The 23,178-nt window shown below is 44.4% G+C and overlaps 1 protein-coding gene across 4 annotated transcripts in view; it reads left to right on the forward strand.

The window, feature by feature from the left end:
* The first annotated feature begins 454 nt into the window (after positions 1 to 454).
* HAO2 (hydroxyacid oxidase 2) overlaps positions 455 to 23,178 on the forward strand; it is a 30,268-nt gene continuing 7,544 nt past the window's right edge. Inside the window, exons 1-6 of one of the 4 annotated variants that reach the window (XM_069602200.1) lie at positions 577 to 802; positions 12,769 to 12,851; positions 14,166 to 14,304; positions 16,282 to 16,433; positions 18,285 to 18,568; positions 20,022 to 20,231. In XM_069602200.1, the coding sequence (XP_069458301.1) occupies positions 14,174 to 14,304; positions 16,282 to 16,433; positions 18,285 to 18,568; positions 20,022 to 20,231 (777 nt within the window). In that variant the 5' untranslated portion in view covers positions 577 to 802; positions 12,769 to 12,851; positions 14,166 to 14,173. Of the gene's footprint in view, positions 826 to 12,768; positions 12,852 to 14,165; positions 14,305 to 16,281; positions 16,434 to 18,284; positions 18,569 to 20,021; positions 20,232 to 23,178 lie in introns of all 4 variants that reach the window. The other 3 variants (XM_069602191.1, XM_069602210.1, XM_069602180.1) reach the window with 3 other exon arrangements.

A 23,178-nucleotide genomic window follows, 5' to 3' on the forward strand; every position in this document is an offset into this window, starting at 1 on the left:
ACAGCCCTCAGTCCATCCTGGCTGGGTGACAGCTGCCTGTGTTCCAGTTACCAGGCGTGACTGTTCCTTATCCATCCCCTCAGCACTTCCCCAGACAAGCCTTTCCTTTACAACACGGGGGGTTTTGTAATTCTCCCCCGAAATCACCGATTCTCTTCCTTTAGCCATCTTTGAAGCACTGGGAAAATACATTGTTGTTCAGTCACTAAGTCGTGTCCTACTCTTTGCAACCCCATGACTGCAGCACGCCAAGCTTCCCTGCCCTTCAGCATCTCCAGGAGTTTGCTCAAACTCATGTCCATGGCATCCGTGATGCCATCGAACCATCTCATCCTCTCATCCCCTTCTCCTCCTGCCCTCAATCTTTCCCAGTCAACTGTCTTCCATTGAGTTAGCTCTTTACATCAGGTGGCCTAAGTATTGGAGCTTCAGCTTCTGCCCCAGTCCTTCCAATGAACATGCAGGGTTGATTTCTCTTAGGACTGACTGGTTTGATCTCCTTGCTGCCCAAGGGGAGAAATATATGGCTTGAGCAAATTAGCAACTATTTTATTTTGAGGTTGAGTTTGGTAACGAATGTCACTTGAATGTGATGTAACTTGGCAAAGTTCATTTCCTGGTTAACATGCTTTGGCCCACTTGCTCACTGGCTGCCAAGCTAGATGTTGTTCCCATTAAAGATTAACCTGTAACTTTGAACCTCTTCTGTCTTCAGGGGGCTGTGGATGGAGACCTGCTATTCCCACCACAGCCAGCTGTGAGCCAAGATCGGGGTGACTGCCGCCGGACACCACTATCCCAGGTACTGGAAGAGGCTAATACCAGGTGTGTTGCTGGTTGTCTCCCGTGTGCTTGGAACTGGGGTGGGAGAGCAGGTGGCAGGTGGGACGAGAAGAGAGGCTAGAGACTTCAGGAGGCACTGGAGGTGCTCAAATGTGAGTCTTCAAAGGAAGAGTCTTGGCAGAAAGATGCCATGTGGATGCAGGGAGTAGGACACTGAGGGGCCTAGCAAAGGAAGGCTTTGCTGCAAAGTCACTCCGTCGGTTCCCATGAGTTATCTATTATATACAAAAAAGTTAAAAAGTGCAAGTGTTAGTCATTCAGTCGTGTCCAGCTCTTTGCGACCCCATGGACTTTAGCCCACCAGGCTCCTCTGTCCATGGAATTCTCCAGGCTAGAATACTGGAGGAGGTAGCCATTCCCTTCTGCAGGGGATCTTCCTGACCCTGGGATCCAACCCGTGTCTCCTGCATTGCAGGCAGATTCTTTACCCCTGAGCCAACAGGGAAGTCCCATTTTATAAAATCTACATAGTTTATATACATATAGTGTATATAATAGTATATAGTTTATATACATAGTAGTGTATATAAACTAGGTAACTCATGAGAACCTAATGTACCCAATGCTGTGTCATGACCTAAATGGGAAGAAAATCAAAAAAGAAGGGATATATGTACATAAATAGCTGATTCACTATGCTGTACAACAGAAACTGACACAACATTGTGATACAATAATACTCAAAAAAAAAAAAAAAAACTATAGATAGAGAGGTTATGTCTAGGGAAGTTAAGTTTTAGAACCACCTGAGGGAGTAATTTTTTTTTTTTTTTTTTTGGCCATACCAAGCAACTTGCAGGATCTCAGTTCTCAGGCCTGGGATTGAACCCTGGCCCTAGCAATGAAAGCCTGAAATCCTAACTGCTAGGCCACCAAGGAACAGCCCCGAGGGAGTATTTATGGATGTCTTTAGGAGGGGAGATAGCTTAACAGATGTCCACTTGAAAGGGTTCTGGAAAATCTAAAAGTCACAGTTTCTGCCCTCGGGGGTCTACTTTGTCACTTGACCACTGCTTCGTGGCCACAGACAGAGGATAAGTGATGCAGCGACTGCTTCTAAAAAGCATAAAAGTTAATGTTTGTCAGACAGTCGGGCTGGTGTAGTTTCTTTGGGGAGTAAGTTTGCTTGGAACTGGGTAACAATTCCCTCTAGTGTATAGCCTCTTGAAATTATGATTGGGTCAAGCAGAGTCTGGCTTCCCCAGTGGCTCAGCAGTAAAAAAATCTGCTTGCAACACAGGGGATGCAGGTTCGATCCCTGGGTCAGGAAGATCCCCTGGAGAAGAGCATGGCAACCCACTCTAGTATTCTTGCTTGGAGAATCCCATGAACAGAGGAGCCTGGCGGGCTATAATTCATAAGTTTCCAGAGACTGAGCATGCATGCACGCAAGTTGAATCGATGGATCAGTCTGGGAAGAACTGCCCTCAACAGTGATCAAGTCAGGGTGGTATTGGGAGAAAGATACCCAGATCAGTGGATTGTAGTAGAGAGTCTGGAAACAGGATCAAGGGAGAAATTGCTTTTTGTGATATCCTACCTCCTAACAGGAGGCAAAACTCCAAAGTCTTTACTATTGAAGTAATAGTAATAATTTACTATGATAATTTACTATTATCATTCAGCTCAGTTCAGTTACTCAGTTGTGTCCAACTCTTTGCGACCCCATGAATTGCAGCACTCCAGGCCTCCCTGTCCATCACCAACTCCCAGAGTTCACTCAGACTCACGTCCATCGAGTCCGTGATGCCATCCAGCCATCTCATCCTCTGTCGTCCCCTTCACTCCTGCCCCCAATCCTTCCCAGCATCAGAGTCTTTTCCAATGAGTCAACTCTTCGCATGAGGTGGCCAAAGTACTGGAGTTTCAGCTTCAACATCATTCCTTCCAAAGAAATCCCAGGGCTGATCTCCTTCAGAACGGACTGGTTGGATCTCCTTGCAGTCCAAGGGACTCTCAAGAGTCTTCTCCAACACTACAGCTCAAAAGCATCAATTCTTCGGCACTCAGCCTTTTTCACAGTCCAACTCTCACATCCATACATGACCACTGGAAAAACCTTAGCCTTGACTAGATGGACCTTTGTTGGCAAAGTAATGTCTCTGCTTTTGAATATGCTATCTAGGTTGGTCATAACTTCCAAGGAGTAAGCATCTTTTAATTTCATGGCTGCAATCACCATCTGCAGTGATTTTGGAGCCCAAAAAAAGAAAGTCTGACACTGTTTTCACTGTTTCCCCATCTATTTGCCTTGAAGTGATGAGACCAGATGCCATGATCTTCGTTTTCTGAATGTTGAGCTTTAAGCCAACTTTTTCACTCTTCTCTTTCACTTTCAAGAGGCTTTTGAGTTCCTCTTCACTCTCTGCCATAAGGGTGGTGTCATCTGCATATCTGACGTTATTGATATTTCTCTTGGCAGTCTTGATTCCAGCTTGTGCTTCTTTCCAGCCCAGCGTTTCTGATGATGTACTCTGCATAGAAGTTAAATGAGCAGGGTGACAATATACAGGCTTGATGTACTCCTTTTCCTATTTGGAACCAGTCTGTTGTTCTATGTCCTGGTCTAACTGTTGCTTCCTGACCTGCATATAGATTTCTCAAGAAGAAGGTCAAGTGGTCTGGTATTCCCATCTCTTTCAGAATTTTCCACAGTTTATTCTGATCCACACAGTCAAAAGCTTTGGCATAATCAATAAAGCAGAAATAGATGTTTTTCTGGAACTCTCTTGTTTTTCCATGATCCAGTGGATGTTGGCAATTTGATCTCTGGCTCCTCTGCCTTTTCTAAAACCAGCTTGAACATCTGGAAGTTCACAGTTCACATATTGCTGAAGCCTGGCTTGGAGAATTTTGAGCATTACTTTACTAGCGTGTGAGATGAGTGCAATTGTGTGGTAGTTTGAGCATTCTTTGGCATTGCCTTTCTTTGGGATTGGAATGAAAACTGACCTTTTCCAGTCCTGTGGCCACTGCTGAGCTTTCCAAATTTGCTGGCATATTGAGTGCAGCACTTTCACAGCATCATCTTTCAGGATTTGAAATAGCTCAACTGGAATTCTATCACCTCCACTAGCTTTGTTCGTAGTGATGCTTTCTAAGGCTCACTTGACTTCATATTCCAAGATGTCTGGCTCTAGATTAGTGATCACATCATCATGATTATCTGGGTCGTGAAGATCTTTTTGTACAGTTCTTCCATGTATTCTTTCCCCCTCTTCTTAATATCTTCTGCTTCTGTTAGGTCCATACCATTTCTGTCCTTTATTGAGCCCATCTTTGCATGAAATGTTCCCTTGGTATCTCTAATTTTCTTGAAGAGATCTCTAGTCTTTCCCATTCTGTTGTTTTCCTCTATTTCTTTGCATTGATCGCTGAGGAAGGCTTTCTTATCTCTTCTTGCTATTCTTTGGAACTCTTCATTACTATTATTTAAATGATAGCTTGCTATTATCATTAGGCTATTCTGCATTTGACAAGATCCTTTGATTCTCACAAGAGCTCTGTGGGATAGACAGCCATAACCTAACTTTATAGATAGATGAAAATTGGAGCTTGTCTAGACTAGATGGAGTGGAACATCACTTATCAGCTACCATTTGAGAAGCAATGGGAATATTCCCACATTCCTGGGTAACCCTTCCTAGAAAAGGATTTCTGTTATAGGCAACATCGTATCGACTAAAAGAGAATTAGCTGTTGAAATACATCTTCTCTTTTGACTGTAAGCTTCTTGGGAATGGAGACTAACATCATGTAGCTCTTTTTTTAACCTGTAGTGTTAAAAACCTGTAGTGTTTGGCACGATGCCTAGATATAATAGGTTGGGTTTGGCTTTGCTGTGGTAAGGAATAAACCCTGAATTCTTTGTGGTTTAACATTCAAACATCTATTTCTTACTCACAAAAAATCAGCTGATCTCCAGGGTTCCTTCTTTTCAGGTGATGATTCAGGGATCGAAGCTACCTTTATCCTATAGCAATACCTCCCGATGGACATGGCCCCTGGAGTGTTGTAACAGGAGAAAAAAAAAAAAAAAGATGGAGAGTCACATAGAAGTTCTTAAATTCTTGGCCCAAAATGAACACATGTCACTTCCGCTCCTAGCCCATTGACCAGAAGTAGTCATATAAAGCCTGCCTACCTATAAGCAGCTGGGAACCACCGAGGAGCACGTGCGGAACAGTGACTGCCTCTGCTCGTCCTAGCTGACAGTGTGCACTAAACAAGCCTTGTGGGATTAACCAATGAGTAATTCCAACTCGGTTTGAATTATACCATCACAAGGACCTGGAGTCTGTCACACAGGGTAAAGTAAGTCAGAAAGAGAAAAACAAATATTGCATGTTAATGCATATACATGGAATCTAGAAAAATGGTACAGATGAACCAACTTCCAAGGCAGGAATAGAGAGGCAGACTTAGAGAATGGACATGCAGACACAGGAGCGGGAGGGGAGGGTGGGACAAATTGGGAAATTGGGACTGACAAATATAAACTACCATTTGTAAAATAGCTAGCTAGTGGGAAGCTGCTGCATTGCGCAGGAAGCTCAGCTCAGTGTTCTGTGATGACCTAGATGGGTGGGATGGTAAGGGGGTAGAAGGAAGAGGTCCAAGAGGGAGGGGATATATGTATGCATACAGCCAATTCACTTTCTTGTACAGCAGAAACTAACATAACATTGTAAGGCAATTATATTCCAATAAAGAGGGAAAGAAATAAATTATACCATCACAGAATTACTCGAAGGTGAAATCCACTTTCAACCTCCAGAGCCTCAGAGGAGAATGTCATCAACAAGAGAAAGAATGCCAATGGTTCTACCATTTAAGGATAGTCTAGTCTATACAAGAGCTTCCCTGGTGGCTCAGACAGTAAAAAATCTGCCTGCAATGCAGAGGCCTGGGTTCAATCCCTGGGTCAGGAAGATCCCCTGGTGAAGAGCACGGCAACCCACTCCAGTATTCTTGCCTGGAGAATCCCATGGACAGAGGAGCCTGGTCCTCTGAAGGATGGACCACAGTCCAGGAAGTCACAAAGAGTCAGACATGGCTGAGCGACTAACACTTCCACTTTCACTTTAGTCTATACAAGGCACTGCTCTAGGAACGTTATGTGGACTGTAGTCCTCATGAGGCCCTGTGGGACAGGCATTAATAATCTTCTTTTACAAAGAACCTGTTCATGGCACCTGGTGAACAAGCAGCAGAGCTGAGTTTGAGCCCATGTTTCCCAAGACATAACACTTATGAGGTCCTGTCCTCCCCGCTCCATGCACTCCCTCAGCTACTTACTAATGTCTCATGGCGTATCGTGAGCAGCTTCTCTGTCTTCTCACTCCTCTCCTGCCACCTCTCAGGAGCTGCCACTCCTGCGTAGAGCTACGCCTACAAGACCTCAAGTCAGGAGTGAAAATAGAGTTCAGAGCTTGTTCTGAACCTTTGTGTCATTTCTGACATCTGTTTAGTGCCCTTCACCCTTTCTGAGCAAATGAAGGTGCAGGGCCGTGATCTCCACCCAGGACACCTTTCCCAGTGGCCTAGATTTTGTGGAACTGATCAAGCTCACTTTGTGCAGCTCTTTTATTTTCTGCCACGCCACAAGGCGTGTGGGATCTTAATTCCCTGACCAGGGATTGAACCCACAACCCGTGTGTTGGAAGCTCAGAGTCTTAACCACTGGATCAACAGGCAAGTCCCTGTGCAACTCTTCTGACCCTATAGAGCAGAGACCTGAACTGATCTTGTGCATCTGTGCTAATTCGCTTCAGTCGTGTCCAGCTCTTTTGGCACCCCATGGACTATAGCCCGTCAGGCTCCTCTATCCATGGGATTCTCCAGGCAAGAATACTGGAGTGGGTTTGCCATTTGCCAGTCCCTCCACCAGGGAATCTTCCTGATTGAATCCACGTCTCTTATGCCTCCTGCATTGGCAGACAGCTTCTTTGCAACTAGCGCCATCCGGGAAGCCTAGCAAACCACTAACACCATGTACTGGCCAACTAAACAATATTCAGAGCAAACCAGAGGAATTCCTAGTCAGGCCCTGCCATCCTCATCGTGTGAATAGAGACAACTTATTGGAATTTTCTGAGTTTTAATTTTTTCATCTATAAAATGGGACTCTCACCATTTTCGATGCCAGCTCTCACCCTACAAACCACACTTGGCTGCAGATATTTGCTTCTTTTCATAATGCTTAAGAGCCAAGCCACAGGAGTCAGAGTATACGACTAGATATGTGATGCTGGGCAAAATATTTTAATCTCTCTGAACCTCCAGTTTCTCATCTGCAAAATGAGGATAATAATATTTGTGTTTGGAGATTACACATTAATGCACCTAAAATAAGTTACACAGCACATGGCACGTTATGAAGCATTCCATAAATTGTTGCGCATTTATTGTCACTATTCTTGTTATTAAGGAGCCACCACACTGTCTCCAAAGGTCTTTGTGTAATCAAATGATTCCACTGCTCAAGAGAAGAAAATTCCCAGTCTCTGCAAACACCCTGTGAACCCTTGGATCAAGGTCTCCCAGTATGTCCTAAATGATAGCCAACACCCCATAGAAAGCACACTATTCACGAGGCTTGCGCTCCAAAGCTCTACTAGGTCATTTGTTTGGAACTCAGTGCATATTTTCCCATAGAAAGAAAGCTCTTAAGATAGTGGCTGGATTCCTAGGTTACTGAAAATACCCACGTGATTTCCAGAGTAGCAGAAAATTAGCATATTTGCAATGCAAATGAGTATAGAGTCCTGTAGGGCTACTAATAGGCTAAAACTGAAAAGGAAGAAGTTGGGTACTAAATAGTTTCTTTTGTTTTTGTAAATGCTGATGAAGAGGACAAGCAGGCTTAATTAGACAAAGAAAGAACTCTGTGGTGACAGAGGGTAGAAATCTTGTGCCCCTGAGGGTATATTCAAAGGCTTTGGAGGTTTTCTTTAACCAAGTCTAACATGACTTCAGAACTTTTTCACTTTGTTCGTAATCCAAGGAACTCCACACCAGTCTCATCCACCTCGAGGGGGTTATTTTTGGTTTGCAAATGGAAAAGGGAAGGAGACGGGAGAAACTAGGGAAAGGAAAAAAGTGAGAAAGGTTTCCTGAAAGAAAAATCAACCAATAGTTTGGAGTAATCAGGGAAACAAGAGGATATGTGTGTAGAATGATGGATTAGCTGGTGGGCCGTCTGGGAACCCAGGTGAGGTGAGAACCCGCCTGTAAAAGGGAAACAGTGCCCTGGCTGGTGAAAGTGTTCCCGCTGAAGCCTCTGGTTGCACCACAGGGTCAGAAGAGATTGTAAAAACCAGCCTCAAGGCTGGTGAGGAAGAGCAAAGGAGGTCTGTGAGCTTCCAGCTGATTGGTGTCAGGAACCAGCCCAGATAAGGGCTGTTCTGCAGGAAACAAGGCTGTTCCCTGTTCTGCGCTTTATCACCGTGAAGAAGTGCTGAACAAGAATGCTAACGTGATCCATCTAAACAGAGGTCTTTGCATTTTTATGGGCAAAGGAAGCACAGAATGAGGACCTCATGAACATGAGCCCAACCTTTAATTTCTAGTGGCTTCAATCTGGTATTACTGTTGTTCAGTCACCCAGTCATGTCCAACTCTTTGCAACCCCATGAACTGTAGCCTGCCAGGCTCCTTGGTCCATGAGATTGTCCAGGCAAGAATACTGGAGTGGGTTGCTGTTTCCTACTCCAGGGAATCTTCCCAAACCAGGGATGGAACCTGCATCTCTTACGTCACCTGTATTGGCAGGGTTCTTTACCACTAGCACCACCTGGGAAGCCCCAGTGCCATCTGGGAAGCCCCCCAAATCTGGTAGAGATTATACCTAAATATATAAAACCCGTAGTTTCTCCAATGAGGAACTGAGGTCCAAAGAGGGGAAGTAACTTACCTCTGCTCATAGAGCTAAGTGTCAGTAACCTCCTCTGAAGCGGCCTCCTTCTCCATCCCCCACAAGTGTGGGTCCACTGACTACACAAGCAAGAGTCTATTCTATTCCTCCAGCTTCACCCCTTTTTGCTGATATTAGCTAACCAAGCAGGGTCAGAAGGAGTTGGAGTGATAAAATCCAGTGTAGATAAGTTCAGTCTCTAGAAACCTCAGGTCTATGCTAGAAACTAATGCCCGTGTAAGAAGAAGCAAATTCCAGGTAATTTCGCCAGGCTCTTCAGGGAAATTCTGAGTCACATACTACATCAGAAAGAGCACTGGGCATGGAGACAGGAGACCCAGGCTCATTTTTTAATTCTGCTGCGCTGTGAGCTTGTGGACGTCCCTCCATCTCTCTAAAGTCCCTCTCAGCTCCATCAAGCACAGCCGCTCTGTCTTCTCATTCTCACCAGGCAGGATTTGCAATCATTACCATCAGCAGAGGTGGGACACTGGGTCACTAATGACCTAGCTAGGTCACCACAGCTCCAGAATGAGCATTAATATAAATGTACCTCCCCTCACAACCTCACAATCTCCTTAAACAGAGATCCTAGAGTAAAACAAAGACAGTCTCCATAGTTAATGGCAGAATAGGTTCTGAAGAGCCCACATGTACGACTTTTCATAGGAGGATATGCCCACAGGTCAAGAGCAGAGTTTTAATGACTGGGAAGAAAAACGAGCTAATGAGAAAGGATGATGGGGTGGTGGCTGGAGAGGACAGATTATTATTGCACAAACAGAATAAAACAAAACCACGGCCCTCTTGTCCTGGAAGGGGTCCTGATCCTCGGTTCAGTGTGGGAAGCCTCAGGGAAAAGGCCAGAGCTGACCCTGGGCTGACAGAACCCTGGGTACCTTCTTGGAGCATTAGACTCCCGGCACCCGTCAGACCCGCACTGGGCCCTCTGCCTCCAGGCCGCCATATAAATGCCATCCTTGGTTCCTCAAGGCACTCCAATGTTAGGGACACTTCCATGCCATCTTTACTCTGATATCTGACCTTAAGTTCCTGAGAGCCCCAGTCCTGTTTTTGTTATTACAGTTTATCGGAGTTTAGTTGCTTTACAGTGTTGTGTTAATTTCTGCTGTACAGCAAAGTCAATCTGCTATTCGCATACATATACCCTCTCCTTTTTGGATTTCCTTCCCATTTAGGTTACCACAGACCACTGCATAGGGTTCCCTGAGCTATACAGTAGGTTCTCTTCAGTTATCTATTTTATACATAGTATTAATAGAGTATATATGTTAATCCCAATCTCCCAATTCATCCCACCCCCACTTTCCCCCTTGGCGTCCATATGTTTGCTCTCTATGTCTGTGTCTCTATTTCTGTTTTGCAAATACTATCATCTATGCCATATTTCTAGATTCCACATACATGCGTTAATATATGGTATTTGTTTTTCTCTTTCTGACTTCATTCTGTATGATAATCTCAAGGTCCACCCACATCTCTGCAAATGACCCAGTTCCGTTCCTTTTTTTCTGTGACAAGTAATATTCCATTTACCACAACTTACTTATCCATTCATCTGATATCCATCAACAGAGGAATCTGAGTCCCTGACCTTGACCTTTCCTCCTCACTTCAGGGTTCCCTGGGGGCTCGCCTACCTCAGTTTTGGGTGTTGTTGACTCCCATCTCCTGGTCCTGACACTGCCTGTGGCTCCAGCAACACCAGGACCCCTCCTTCCCCTGCCCACACCTTCCACTCCCAGGGCCTCCTCCTGCTACAGCTTCTCTGGTTCCAAGGCCACTGTTGCTATGGCAATGGTTCCAGGCTTTGCAGCCACTGTCCTTAAGACAGTCACTCACAAAGAGATTAAAGCACTCTCAGCCAACCTTGAACAGAGTAATGTCTCAAACAAGGCTCCCAACATGTAGCCTTGATGTTATCTCTACCACTCCATTGGGAAACTGGGGAGCCTAAGCGCCTAGGGGACAAGGCCACATGGTCTTAAAGGACACCAAGCATTTGATCCTGGAGGCAGGTCATCTGAGATAGCCCTGAGATTCTCCCTTGAATCTCAGCCACCTGTACCACGATGTCCCCCCACCCCGAGATTTCTTACGGAGTGCATACAAGTCGAAGTATTCCTGAAGAGACAGCAACATATGAGGCATATGAGACTCCAGAGGAAGACAGGTTGTTATCTAGCCTAATCTGGTAGGGACTTGGCAATTTTGAAGACAGCAAAATCTGCCTTGAAATGCCAACCAGCCCCAGTCTATGACCTTCCCCTTTCCCTCACTCGGGAAGATTTGAACTTCAGATCATTAATAACAGGTACCACTGAGCATCCTTACTCTTAGGTTTTAGTTTCCTTATTACTGGTATGTAAGTTGCACCTCATCTTTTTTTTACCCTAGACAAAAAAAGCTAAACAGATGAAATGAGCTAAAATGAGCTAAGCTGCTGATCAGCGAGCAAAAGACTTTCATCCTTTTCTCCATTTTCTCTTCCTCTTGCATGACTGGGGTAGAGACGAAAATGCTGAAACAACACAGTTGTCCTTCTCTTCAATTATAAACCTTATGTTGGATCTCTACTAAAAATTACGGGCTCAGGACTCTACTAACCTTTACATATGCTATGAAAAGAAAATAAAGAAGCATCATCATTATACTTTCACCCTACAAAACTCTTCCAAATTCAGTATAACAAGTAATTTAGGTAAACCAACTACTTTGCTCCATACCATGAAATTGAAAATGGAAACTGTCTACCTTTAGAAACTACCAGAAGATATGATTCTGAGCCTTCCTCTGTAATAATTTACTGTCTAAACCTTCACAAGGTATTTTGTTTCCCAGGCTCCATTCTCTTCAGAGGAAACTAATACCTTCTCCATCCACTTCACTAGGAAGCAAAAAGGAAATAGTAGGTGAGAAAGGAAACAGTAGATAGACGTTCGATTAAATTGTGTTTGCTATATGTAAAGATGCTGCGTTATTTATTTCCAAGCAGCTTTATTCACATTATTCCAGGCAAGTGATTCTGAGTGAGGCTGTACCATTTCCTTTAGATTAGAAGCAAATCCTGTTACATTTTAATGCTAAAAGTCTGCAGAACATTTCTGTGAGCGGGTAATGTGTAGGATGTGGGGATTTGTTGAGACACTGGGAGCTGAAACTTGATGATGAATTCTCAGCCCACAAAGCAGAGAGATGATACACAGGGGAACGGTAAATTCAAGGAATAAACACTTATGAACAGCAACTCAGCATCACATAGTGTCCCACTGCTTGGGGAGGCAAAGTGTGTTGGAGGTCTCAGGTTCAGTGATTCACGAGGAAGATCTACAGGACACAGTAGACAGTTGAGGCTATGATTCATTACAGTGAAAGAATGCAAAGCAAAATCAGCGAGGGACAAAGGGCAAAATCTAGAGGAAAACAGGCATAAGCTCCCATGAGTCCTCTCTCGGTAGAATCACACACGATGTAGTTAATTCCTCCCAAAATGAGCTGTGACGGCACTTTGTGAGATGTTGACTACCTGAGAAGCTTGTTTAGAAAGTTGATGCCCAAGGCTTTTTGCTGGGAGCTGGTCATAGGGACCCTGTCTGCCTAACCCGTACCAAAATTCTGGACTTTCAGAGGGAAAGCAGATGTTCAGCATAGAGCACATTGTTTGCACAAATAGTTTAGACACAGAGAGACATTCTTATCAGGAAATGGTGGGAACCCGCTTGAAATCCAAGTTCCCAGACTTCAGCCAAGGTCCAAACTTTATGCAAGCTTTTCGAGGCCTAGCATTCTCGGGTCTGCTTAATTAACCCTTTTATGCACAGAGAGGTTTAAATAATTGATTGCAATACAGTTGGATAAATACAATGATGAATTCATTCACTGAAAGTCACTGAGCCTTCAAGGGTCAGATAGGAATGAGATCAATTAGACATTGTTGCTACACTTTGCCAAACTCAACTCAGCACCCAATTGCTCTCTGCCCATGACAGGTTGTGCCATCCACAAAAAGCTCTGTGATTGTGCTCCAAAGTCCACCTCCAGGCCTCCTTGCAGAACTCACGGCACATCCCAGGTGTGCTTCCTGCCTGTTGTATAACTTCTTTCTGCTTAGCCTTTCCGGCTGGTGTTTAGGCTACTTTCCTCTTTGACTTAACTGGATTCTGGCACAGCCCCACCTCCACCGAGATTCCCAACACCCCACATTTCATCTGGCCTCTCTGGTCCCATCATTCATTAAGGGAGTTGCCTCATTAGTGTTGAAAGCCCTAGTCCCTGGGTCTTAGCCTCATCCTTCAGATGATAACTTGGTAGGCACTTAGTTTCTACCCACAGCCTTTGGGTAACTTTCACCCCATGGCCAACTGCTGGGGAGATGTGCCGAGCTATGTACTACAGATTTCATCACCCTTCAGAGTGGAACCTTCTTATGTAGAAGCTCTACATGCTGAGACTGATCATAACCAGTGCCTTCAGCATCTCTGTAGATACTTGCTCCTACTAGAGAGATTTGCCCCCTGATCCTGCCCTCTTTCCTCTTTCAGGGATGGTCATAGCAGAAGTACCAAGCTCCAGGTATTTACGAGGTTCAAATAAGGGGATAGGAATGAATGGAGAGAGCAGGTATCATTTTCTTTGGCTCAAAATTGGCACCATGTTCAATGACCCAGCCAAAGAGTTGAAAAGAGTCAGCTTCCTACCAGATGGTGAACTAACTACTCCATGTCTTCACACACTCAGAGGCTCCTAGGAACTCCCACATATTGATTTCTGTTCAGACCCAGTTTTCTTGCCCTGGTGGATCTCCTTCCTGACAGGCAGAGATAGAAATAACCTTCCAGAATGTTCAGAAGCTGTTTATAGTGACTCAGCTGACAAGAAAAAGCCACCAAGAAATTAAGCTGGTGTGTCAGGAGCCAGGTCCTAGAAAGGTGCAAATGCCACACTATGGGCACTTGAAAGCCAACAGCCACGACCAGACTTGCATTTTAGAAAGGTCCCAGGCAGCTGGAGGGAGACAAGATGGAGACTAAGAGATAAGATAAGAAATTTTCACAATAATCTTATAAGAGGCGGTGGGCCTCAATAAGATCTGAGGCAGCAGGCCTAGAAACAGGGGACAGACCTGAGGGACAGTTAGGAGACCCAACAACCTGGAGTGGGAGCCGGGGTTGGGAGAGCAGAGGAGGGCAGCATGACTCCCTGCTCTCAGTCTGGGAATCAGCATCTCTGGCAGCCCCTCCTTGGAGATGAAGATTACACGGGGGTTCATGTTGAATCCAAACATGAGGGGATGTGCTATAGTCCACCCTTACCCCTTCACCCACCTCAACTATCTGAAGAATTCTCATTGAGTTCTGTTTGGTCGGTTTTGGTTTTTCCTTTAAAGGTCCAGAAATGCCCTTGGTGTGTTTGACAGACTTTCAGGCGCATGCACGGGAGCACCTATCTAAGTCAACCTGGGATTTTATCGAAGGAGGAGCTGATGACTGCTGCACGCGGGATGACAACATGGCAGCGTTTAAAAAGTCTGGTCTTCCGTATCCTTTCTATTGCTAAGCTAAGGTGCCCAGGTTGAAAGCTCCTGGGAAGGTAGCAGTCCTGGTTTCTGCCTCCAAAGAAGAGAGTATTCAAAACATCATAATGGGATTTTGGTGGTGGTGGGGATTTGGGGGGTTTTTCTCCACAGGTGAGTGGGTAAATGGGGATAAGATGGGTGGAGAGACCTTTAATCTCAGTGCCTCTGCACAACTAGCGCAAGTGAGTCACCCTCTGCTAAACATGGTGACTCCGCCGCTTGAAAAGATAGCACAACAGTCTCAGGGTCTCCAGGATCCTGGGCAGGGAGGAGAAGCCAGCTGAGTAAGCCTAAATCTCCTGAATGCCTGAACCTCTGGCTTGGAGGTATAACAGGAGAGAGGGAGGAAATATGGAGACCCAAGGAGTCTTGGGGAGAACAGGAGATTGATTCAAGAGAGAAGAGCTGGGCTGGCACAACAGTGGTAAAGTAGGGGTCAGTAAACAGGTCAGGTCAGGTCAGGCCCACTGCCAATTTCTGGATGGTCAGGTCAGGCCCACTGTTTGTGGATGGCCCACAAGCTAAGGCTGGGCTTTTTTTCATTTTTAAATCATTGACAAAAATCAAAAGAGGAATTGCAATATGTCAAAATTCTATGAAATTTCAATTTCAATGTCCATAAATAAAATTTTATTGGAACACAGCCATGCTCAGTCATCTACATCTTATCAGTGGTTGCTGTGATGTTACAACAGCAGAGCCAAGTAACTGTGACAAAGACCTCATGGCACTAAGCCTAAAACATATACCATCTAACCCTTTACAGAAATTGTTTGCTGACCTCTGTGATACTGAGGCCAGAAAAAACTGGAAAATGGGATGCAAGGTGAACACTGTCTTCTGTGTTTTCATGCTTATTGAACACTATATTAAGCACTTTAATTGCCTCCTCTCATGTGTCTTCACAAGACTATTAGCAAAGTCGAATTATTACTCCTATTTAAAAGATAAAGTAACTGGGGCTCTCTGACCCAAGTTTGCATGGTCAACATTTCCAGAAAAATTTTTCTGAGTTTATGTACAGGAATAATAGTATTTTGTGGAAAACAAGCACTTTTGGACCCTGAAGCTAACTAAGTCTCTGTTGGGGCTTACAAATGTGTTTCATATAATTAATACTTGTTAATTTTCCTTCCTTCTTCTAAAGTAGTGTTTAAGTCAGATCTTCAATGAATTAGCCTCTAACCGGAAAAAAAAAAAAAAAAAAACAACCTGTGATCATTCTCTGGGATTTGTCCTCTTGCAATGACTTTTTCTTGCCTTAAAGAGACTTGTGTCTGGGCTTCCTTAGTGGCTCAGATAGTAAAGAATCTGCCTGTAATGCAGGAGACCTGGGTTTGTTTCCTGGGTCATGATGATCCCTGAAGGAGGAAATGGCAACCCCCTCCAGTATTCTTGCCTGGGAAATCTTGGCAAGATTTCCAGAGGAGCTTGGCATGCTGCATCCACAGGGTCACACAGAGTCGGACATTTGAGCAACACACACACACACACACACACACACACACACAGACTTGTGTTTAACCTAAGAGAGAAGAGCCTAGAACTATGCCCTGCTCATTTATATCCATTCTAGTTCTTGTTGTGATGCATCAATCAAAGCCTCCACATGCTGAGAGTCTGGTCATGGAGGCATGGCTCCAAGACACAGACCTCTGATTGAGCAGGCAGGGAACAGAAAAATCATATGTGCAGTGGGAGTTCAGGGAAGGCCAGGTTAATGTGGAATGGGGGGTTGGGAGAGGCTTTCCAGAATAAAGGAGCCTCCTGGTTGTCTATACTGCCTCACCAGCCAACTGACCCCAAGAGTGATTTCTTGGGACCCAGTGAGGTCCTAGACCTGTGCCAGGAACCTGGAGGTCCCAGCAGCTTCTTCATGCTGGAGAATGATCCCACCAACAGAACATCTCTTTGTTGTCCAGCACAGAATCCGCCTCCGTCCTCGGTACCTGAAAGATGTGTCTAAGGTGGACATGCGGACCACCATCCAAGGAGCAGAGATCAGCGCTCCCATTTGTATCGCACCCACAGGTTTCCACCGCCTCGCCTGGCCTGATGGAGAAATGAGCACAGCCAGAGGTGTGAGCTGCCCCCACCCTGAGGCTCCCCTCCCAAGGCCCTTTAGGCGTGCAGACGTGTCCTTCAGGGCAGGGGCAACCAGCTTCTCTATGGAAGGGGCTTAGGGACATGAACCTGGTTGGAATCAAGGGTAGGAAAAGGAATGGTTAAAGCTACATTTGCCTGACATTTCACCTAAGATTGAGGAAATACCAGTTTTCCATTATAAAGAATGGTTAGGGTGGGAGGGAGCTACAGATGAATAGCAGAGTATGAAAACCCCACCAAGCCATGCCAAGAAAGGGGCACTGGTCCTGTGGGGTAAGGACTGCTTAGTGTGGCCAGAAGTGGGAGGCCTTTCTTTGAACCCTCGTGGGCCAGGGCTGGGGCTAAATGCCGAGTCTCTGAATTCAGGTCGAGGAGAAAGTCATGACATTACTTCTAACACAAGGTCCTGGCAGGTGCTTTTGTCCAAATGTTCCATTTCTCTTATCTTCTGGGAAAGGTTGAGGGCAGGAAAAGAAGGGAATGACAGAGGATGAGATGGTTGGATGGTATCACTGATTCAGTGGACATGAGTTTGAGCAAACTCAAGGTGATAATGAAGAATAGGGAAACCTGGTGTGCTGCAGTCCATGGGTTGCAAAGAACTGGACACAACTTAATGACCGAAAAACCACAGTTGATTTGATCATCTTATTTGACAAAAAGTTTTCCGCTGGGATTTGTCTTCTTCCTAGTCCCATCTCAGTCTCTTCCCTCATTTGCCACCACCAAAAAATAAGAAGAGAGGAGATGGGAAGGGCAGGGGGCAAAAATATTCCTGGGATTCATTTGCCATCTTCAACTGAAACCAAATCTTTTTTTCTCAAGTTGCCCAAGGCTTCCCTGGGGTCTTTTCCTTTGACCCTGTGATATAGGAAGTGATGAATCCAAGAATTCCAGAGCTAAAGTGACATCCATCTGGTTAGGAACAAATTTGGCTGAGTTGAAATATGAATACCCTGTATGAATATGACTGCTTTACTAAATCTTCATGGTTGAGGGTGTTGGGTTGTTTGGGGCAGGAGAAAGCGATATCTCCTGTTGATGTTAGGAACTGAAAATATTAACTGTGATTAGGTCAAATTCTTTACCCGTGAGTTGTAGAAGGGTAGTGACATTAACCTCTTAGGGAATCCCCTGAAAATGATTAAAGTGGGAAATGAGAAAGATGCAATTGGCACATCATTGTCACCATCATCATCATCATCACCATCACCAACAACATTATTACTAGCATTTGTACAGTACCTCACTTCATAGCTTTAAAAAAAAAATACTTCCCTAGCTGGTATCCTATTTAATCTTGCAACAACCCTATAAGAGTGATATTATCATTTTCCCCCTTTACAGATAAAGAAAAAGAGACTCAAGGCCACACAGCTAAGAAGTGGTAGAACTAGTTTTCTTCTAACTCCAGAGAGCATGCTTTTTCTACTGCAAAGCTCAGTCTTCTCCTTGGAATTATGTTCTCAACCTTCGCCTTCTTTAGCTCCTTTCTGCTTCATTAATGGGTTGATAAGATGTCCGTTTCCTATCTGAAAGCTGCAACATGTTCAAATGGTTTGGGGAAATGGTTCTGGGGACCCAATGTCATCTCTAGCCTGAAATATTTTAATGGAATACAGAGTTTATAAGACCAGTTATACAGTGGAGGACCCAGGCAGTCTGATCAAATACCTCTGATGCCTGCCTGATAGGGAAGAAGAATGAAGTCAAGCTTTATCTTCACTCACAGGCAAACTGGCCAGAGGGGACAGAGACTTATAAGGCATTTCACCCCAGTTCAGAATGTCACTGTCCTCCAACCTGAGCTCATTTTCTTTACAGCTGCACAAGCAGCCAGTATCTGCTACATCACCAGCACGTATGCCAGCTGTAGCCTTGAAGATATCGTTGCAGCTGCCCCCAGGGGCCTGCGGTGGTTCCAACTGTATGTGCACCTAAACCGGCAGATAAACAAACAGATGATCCAAAAGGTGGAATCCCTGGGTTTCAAAGCTCTGGTCATCACTGTGGACGTACCCAAAGTTGGCAACAGACGACATGACTTTAAAAACCAAGTGGACTTGATGAAGAATTTATTGTTGAAAGATCTCGGATCACCTGAGATGGTAGGAAAGATACCAGAGCCGGGAGGGCAGGTGTAACAGGAGGCAGATTTCCATCCCTCTGTCCTCTCTTCTTTCTTTCCTCAAGACGTCATTGTTCTGTACCTGTTCTATGCCAGGCACTAGGGATGCCACAGTTCAAAAAGCAGATGGAGTTCCTGCTGCTCAGAACTTCCAGACAAGCAGAATATAAGACAAATTGTTCTCACCTCTGGAGCTGGCCAGTCTGTCCCCAGAAGAGTTCTGGGCAGGGCTGGGTGTTAGGAAACAAGAAAGCTAGGGAAAGCAGTTTTTTGTTTTTTTGTTTTTCATGAGACAGGAGAGTAAAAGTTCCTTCCAACATTTTCTACTTTATCGCACACTTAGAAAAAGATCACACATAGATAAATGGACCATCTGAAGAAGATGCTCCTATTCAAGGTGAATGCCTATGGAGCAGGACTGCCTTGAAAACTGGGCAGCAATATCTCTGCACACCTGGAACTCATCCATGGGGCACCAGAGAGCCACAGCGTAGTTTTTTGAACAAGGTGACTACAAGGGCACTTCCTCCATTAAAATCCTTTAGTCCAATGGGATGAAGTGTCCCAGAGAGAGAAAGCTGTGGTAAAGTTGGAATCCCTTGACTGCATTAGAAATAATGATACCAGCCTTTTCAGCCAATGAGCAGCTGTGATATCCAGCCAAGTGACTCAATAGTTCTACCCTTTAGCCACAAACTGGCCTTGAGGGTTTCTGGAATCTTAGCTCAGACTCCAGGGACACCTTGGGGCCTATAGATATTTGCTTCACGTGGTAAGCCAAGATAAATATTGGGTAATATCTGACTTGGGCTTCCCATTCTTCCCATTCTTCCCATTGGTAAAGAATCTGCCTGCCAATGCAGGAGACACAGGAGATGTGAGTTTGATACTTGGATGGGGAAGAGCCACTGGAAAAGGGAATGAAAACCCACTCCAGTATTCTTGCCTGGGAAATTCCATGGAGAGAGGAGCCTGGCAGGCTATGGTTCAGAGGGTCACAAAGAGTCGACATGACTGAGCAGGCACACAATATCTGACTTAAGATTATTGAAGTTTTGCTTAGTTATTGTTACCTTGTACATATCTCAGTCACAACAATCACATGGGCCTATAAATGTTTTTGCTTATCTATCTCACTTAATGAACTCTGAGATTTTGGGGGGTTTTTTGAAAGTAAGGACTGTGTCTCATTTGTTTTTGTGTTCCCAGGTCTTAGCAAAATTATTGAGCCGTGACACAAGTAATGGTTAACAAATAAGCAATGGGAGTAGAAATTCTTTAACAAAAGTTGTGTTTGGAAAGGACCTAGAAGTAGTGTTGGCTTGTATGGTTCCTCTTTTCAAGCTTACAAATGGCAGCTTTTCAAATGTGCCTCATCTTTGGAATGAGAGTCTCAAAGGAATTCAAGGCTAAGGTTCTCTTTTTCCCCACAGGGAAATGTAACGCCTTATTTCCAAATGTCTCCAATTGACCCATCCATCTGCTGGGAAGATCTCTCCTGGTTTCAAAGCATGACTCGATTGCCCATCATCCTTAAGGGGATCTTGACAAAAGAGGACGCAGAGTTAGCTGTGAAGCACAACGTCCAGGGCATCATTGTTTCCAACCACGGAGGGAGGCAGCTTGATGAGGTTCCTGCTTCTGTAAGTAGAATGACTTCAGAGTGGGTGTGTTTGTAAGTGCTGTGTACGTGCCCATGCGTTTGTACGTGTGTGTCCACAGCAAGGCACTCTGTGATATTTGGTGCTCATTCCCCTCTCCCTAACCGACTATGTTGGTTATATGTCTGTGTATGTGTGTATGTGTGTATACATATATATGGAGGACTTCTAATCATTAATAATAGTCTAGTGTGTGCCAGGCTATTTTTACAAACTCAACATATGTCATCTCTAAAGCACACAACAGTCCTGCATTATTATCCCTACTTAACAGATGAGGATGGTGTAAGATGTAGAGATGTTCAGTAACTTGTGAGTTCACACAGTTAATAAGTGGTTAAGGTGAAATTTGATAGAAGAGTTGTTCCCAAGGCATAAAGGTCACCTGCCTTCTGGAAGAAGCATTCAGCTGGAAGCTTGCCTGTCTGCATGGATTGGAACCTAATATTTTCTCATATGACACATCCCAGGAAGAAATGGTGCCTCACTTAAGCTAATAAATAACTTTCACAGTAAAACTTCAAAATGCCTTATGAATCCTTTGCTAAAAATCCAAGACAGTCTAAATTTTCCCCTAACTTATGAATTTGTCCATTAGAGATGGACTCTGGGGAAAGAAAATGAAAAGGAGGGAGGCAGGGAAATAATTTTTAAAGGAAGTTCACTGATGTTCATGGAGATTGATAGCTTGTATTTTTCAAGGGACTCTTCTGTGCTGCTTGACTCATTCTGAGAAATGCAAGTGAGTTTTTTTCCTCTTAAGGTTTTGTGTCTTTTTTTTTTTGTCTTTTAAGTAGGACATATTCACTGCAAGTAAACTGTAAAATATACCTAAACAAAAATAATTAAGATAAAAATCATTAATGACAATAATTTGGTAATCAACTTAATGTAAATGTAACATTTTAGGTTTGAAAACTATATATTATATTGTGCAATTTTCTTCTCTTCATTTATCAATATATCAAGAGCATCATTTTACTTCAATAAATTCGCTTTTCTTTTTAATGGTATATAGTATGAATGGACAATTTATATGACCAACTTCCTATTGTTTAACATCTGGATTGCTTCCAAGGGTTCACTCTTTTAAACAATACATCAGTGACCATCCTGAAATCTTTAGCACATTCTCAATTTCTCCTTTAAAAAGAACTACAGGAAATAGAAAGAGCTACACCAGCCAGTTTATACATTTCAAGGCTTATGAAACTTGGAGGTTTCAAATGCCAATCACTGGCCTCCTCCTCTCTACCAGGTTCTACCTCATGGCAAATAAGCATGGATTGAACTACAGGGAATGGTCAAGCCTCCTACTTCCCATCCCAACTCTTGACCTAAGACTTTAGGAGAATGTAGGTCTTCAGACGGAGATGGCAATGGCACCCCACTCCAGTACTCTTGCCTGGAAAATCCCATGGATGGAGGAGCCTGGTGGGCTGCAGTCCATGGGGTCGCTAAGGGTCGGACAGGACTGAGCAACTTCACTTTCACTTTTCACTTTCGTACATTGGAGAAGGAAACGGCAAGCCACTCCAGTGTTCTTGCCTGGAGAATCCCAGGGAAGAGAGAGAGCCTGGTGGGCTGCCATCTATGGGGTCACATAGAGTCGGACACGACTGAAGTGACTTAGCAGTAGCAGGTCTTCAGAACATGCGCTGAGCTCTCTCACCCAAGTCCTTCAAGGATACCCATAAAGCCATCTCTCACGCATCCAGTAATTGACATAATAGAGGGTGCAGAGCATAGCATGTCCTGACCTGACCCAACTGTGCTGACAATAAGAACAGAAAGCAAAGAGCCCCTCACCAACCAGCAGCAAACAGGGTAGAATACTGACTTTTGGAATAACTCTAATAAAACAGTATATAATCGGCTGTCTCTCATTAATCAGTTTAGCTAGTCTTGCTCCCTCACGGAGTTCTTAGAGAGGAGTGGGGATGAGTAGCCCACTAATTTTCCAATTGCACTTCCTCAATAAAGAATGAGCAGTGATGAAGGAAGGTACCAGAACAAAAAGAGTTTCTTCTGCCCCATCACACTGATCAACACACTGTTCTCCCAAGCCATCTGACCTAATAGCCAAACCCAAGATCACCCAGGAACAGTACCAAGATTAGTGGGAGGCTAGTGAGAGACCCACACTTGGCTCAAAATTCAAGAAGATGCTAAAAAAACTGAATTAGGAATAATAGTTTCATGCACTGTTTGAAAAATGAAAATTAATGCAGAAAAACCCACAGTGAATAGCAACAGTTTTAATAAAGATAGGATCTGATCCTGCACTTGCATAACGTTGCCTCACTCATTTCACTGTAACCCTGGCCCTGGTTCCAATAAAGTTTTATTTATAAAAACAAGCCCCCAGCTTGCAGGTCAAAGTTTGCCATTTGATTTTTGTAAACGTTGTATTCAAATATTCTTTATATTTTTGACACCCTTTAAATTTTGTGCCTGGGGTAAGTTGCTCACTCTTCTCTACCCAGTCCCTCCTTGTGAGGGGTGTGACTGTCTCAGTGATAGTCCATCTCTGTAATGTCCCATATCTAACACTCCTGTGCTTCCTTCCAGAACCAGGGGAGAGCTAGCTTTGGCCCCAGAAAGCTCTAATGAATGCCCTATTGTGGCTTATCAAACGTTAACTCTCAAGCCGTACTGCATGAACCCTAGGCTGAAATTCACCCCCTATCGTGCTTCTTAAACTACTGTCAGTTCCATCGTCCAATATGGCTCACTAGAAGGGCTTTCCTGGCAGCCCAGACAGTAAGGAATCCCCCTGGAATGCGGGAGACCTGGGTTGAATCCCTGGGTTGGGAAAATCCCCTGGAGGAGGGCATGGCTACCCATTCCAGGATACTTGCTTGGAGAATCCCCATGGACAGAGGAGGCTGGCAGGGTGCAGTTTATGGGGTTGCAAAGAGTTGGACAT

This window comes from Ovis canadensis, chromosome 1, assembly GCF_042477335.2.
Source record: "Ovis canadensis isolate MfBH-ARS-UI-01 breed Bighorn chromosome 1, ARS-UI_OviCan_v2, whole genome shotgun sequence".
NCBI lineage: Eukaryota > Metazoa > Chordata > Mammalia > Artiodactyla > Bovidae > Ovis > Ovis canadensis.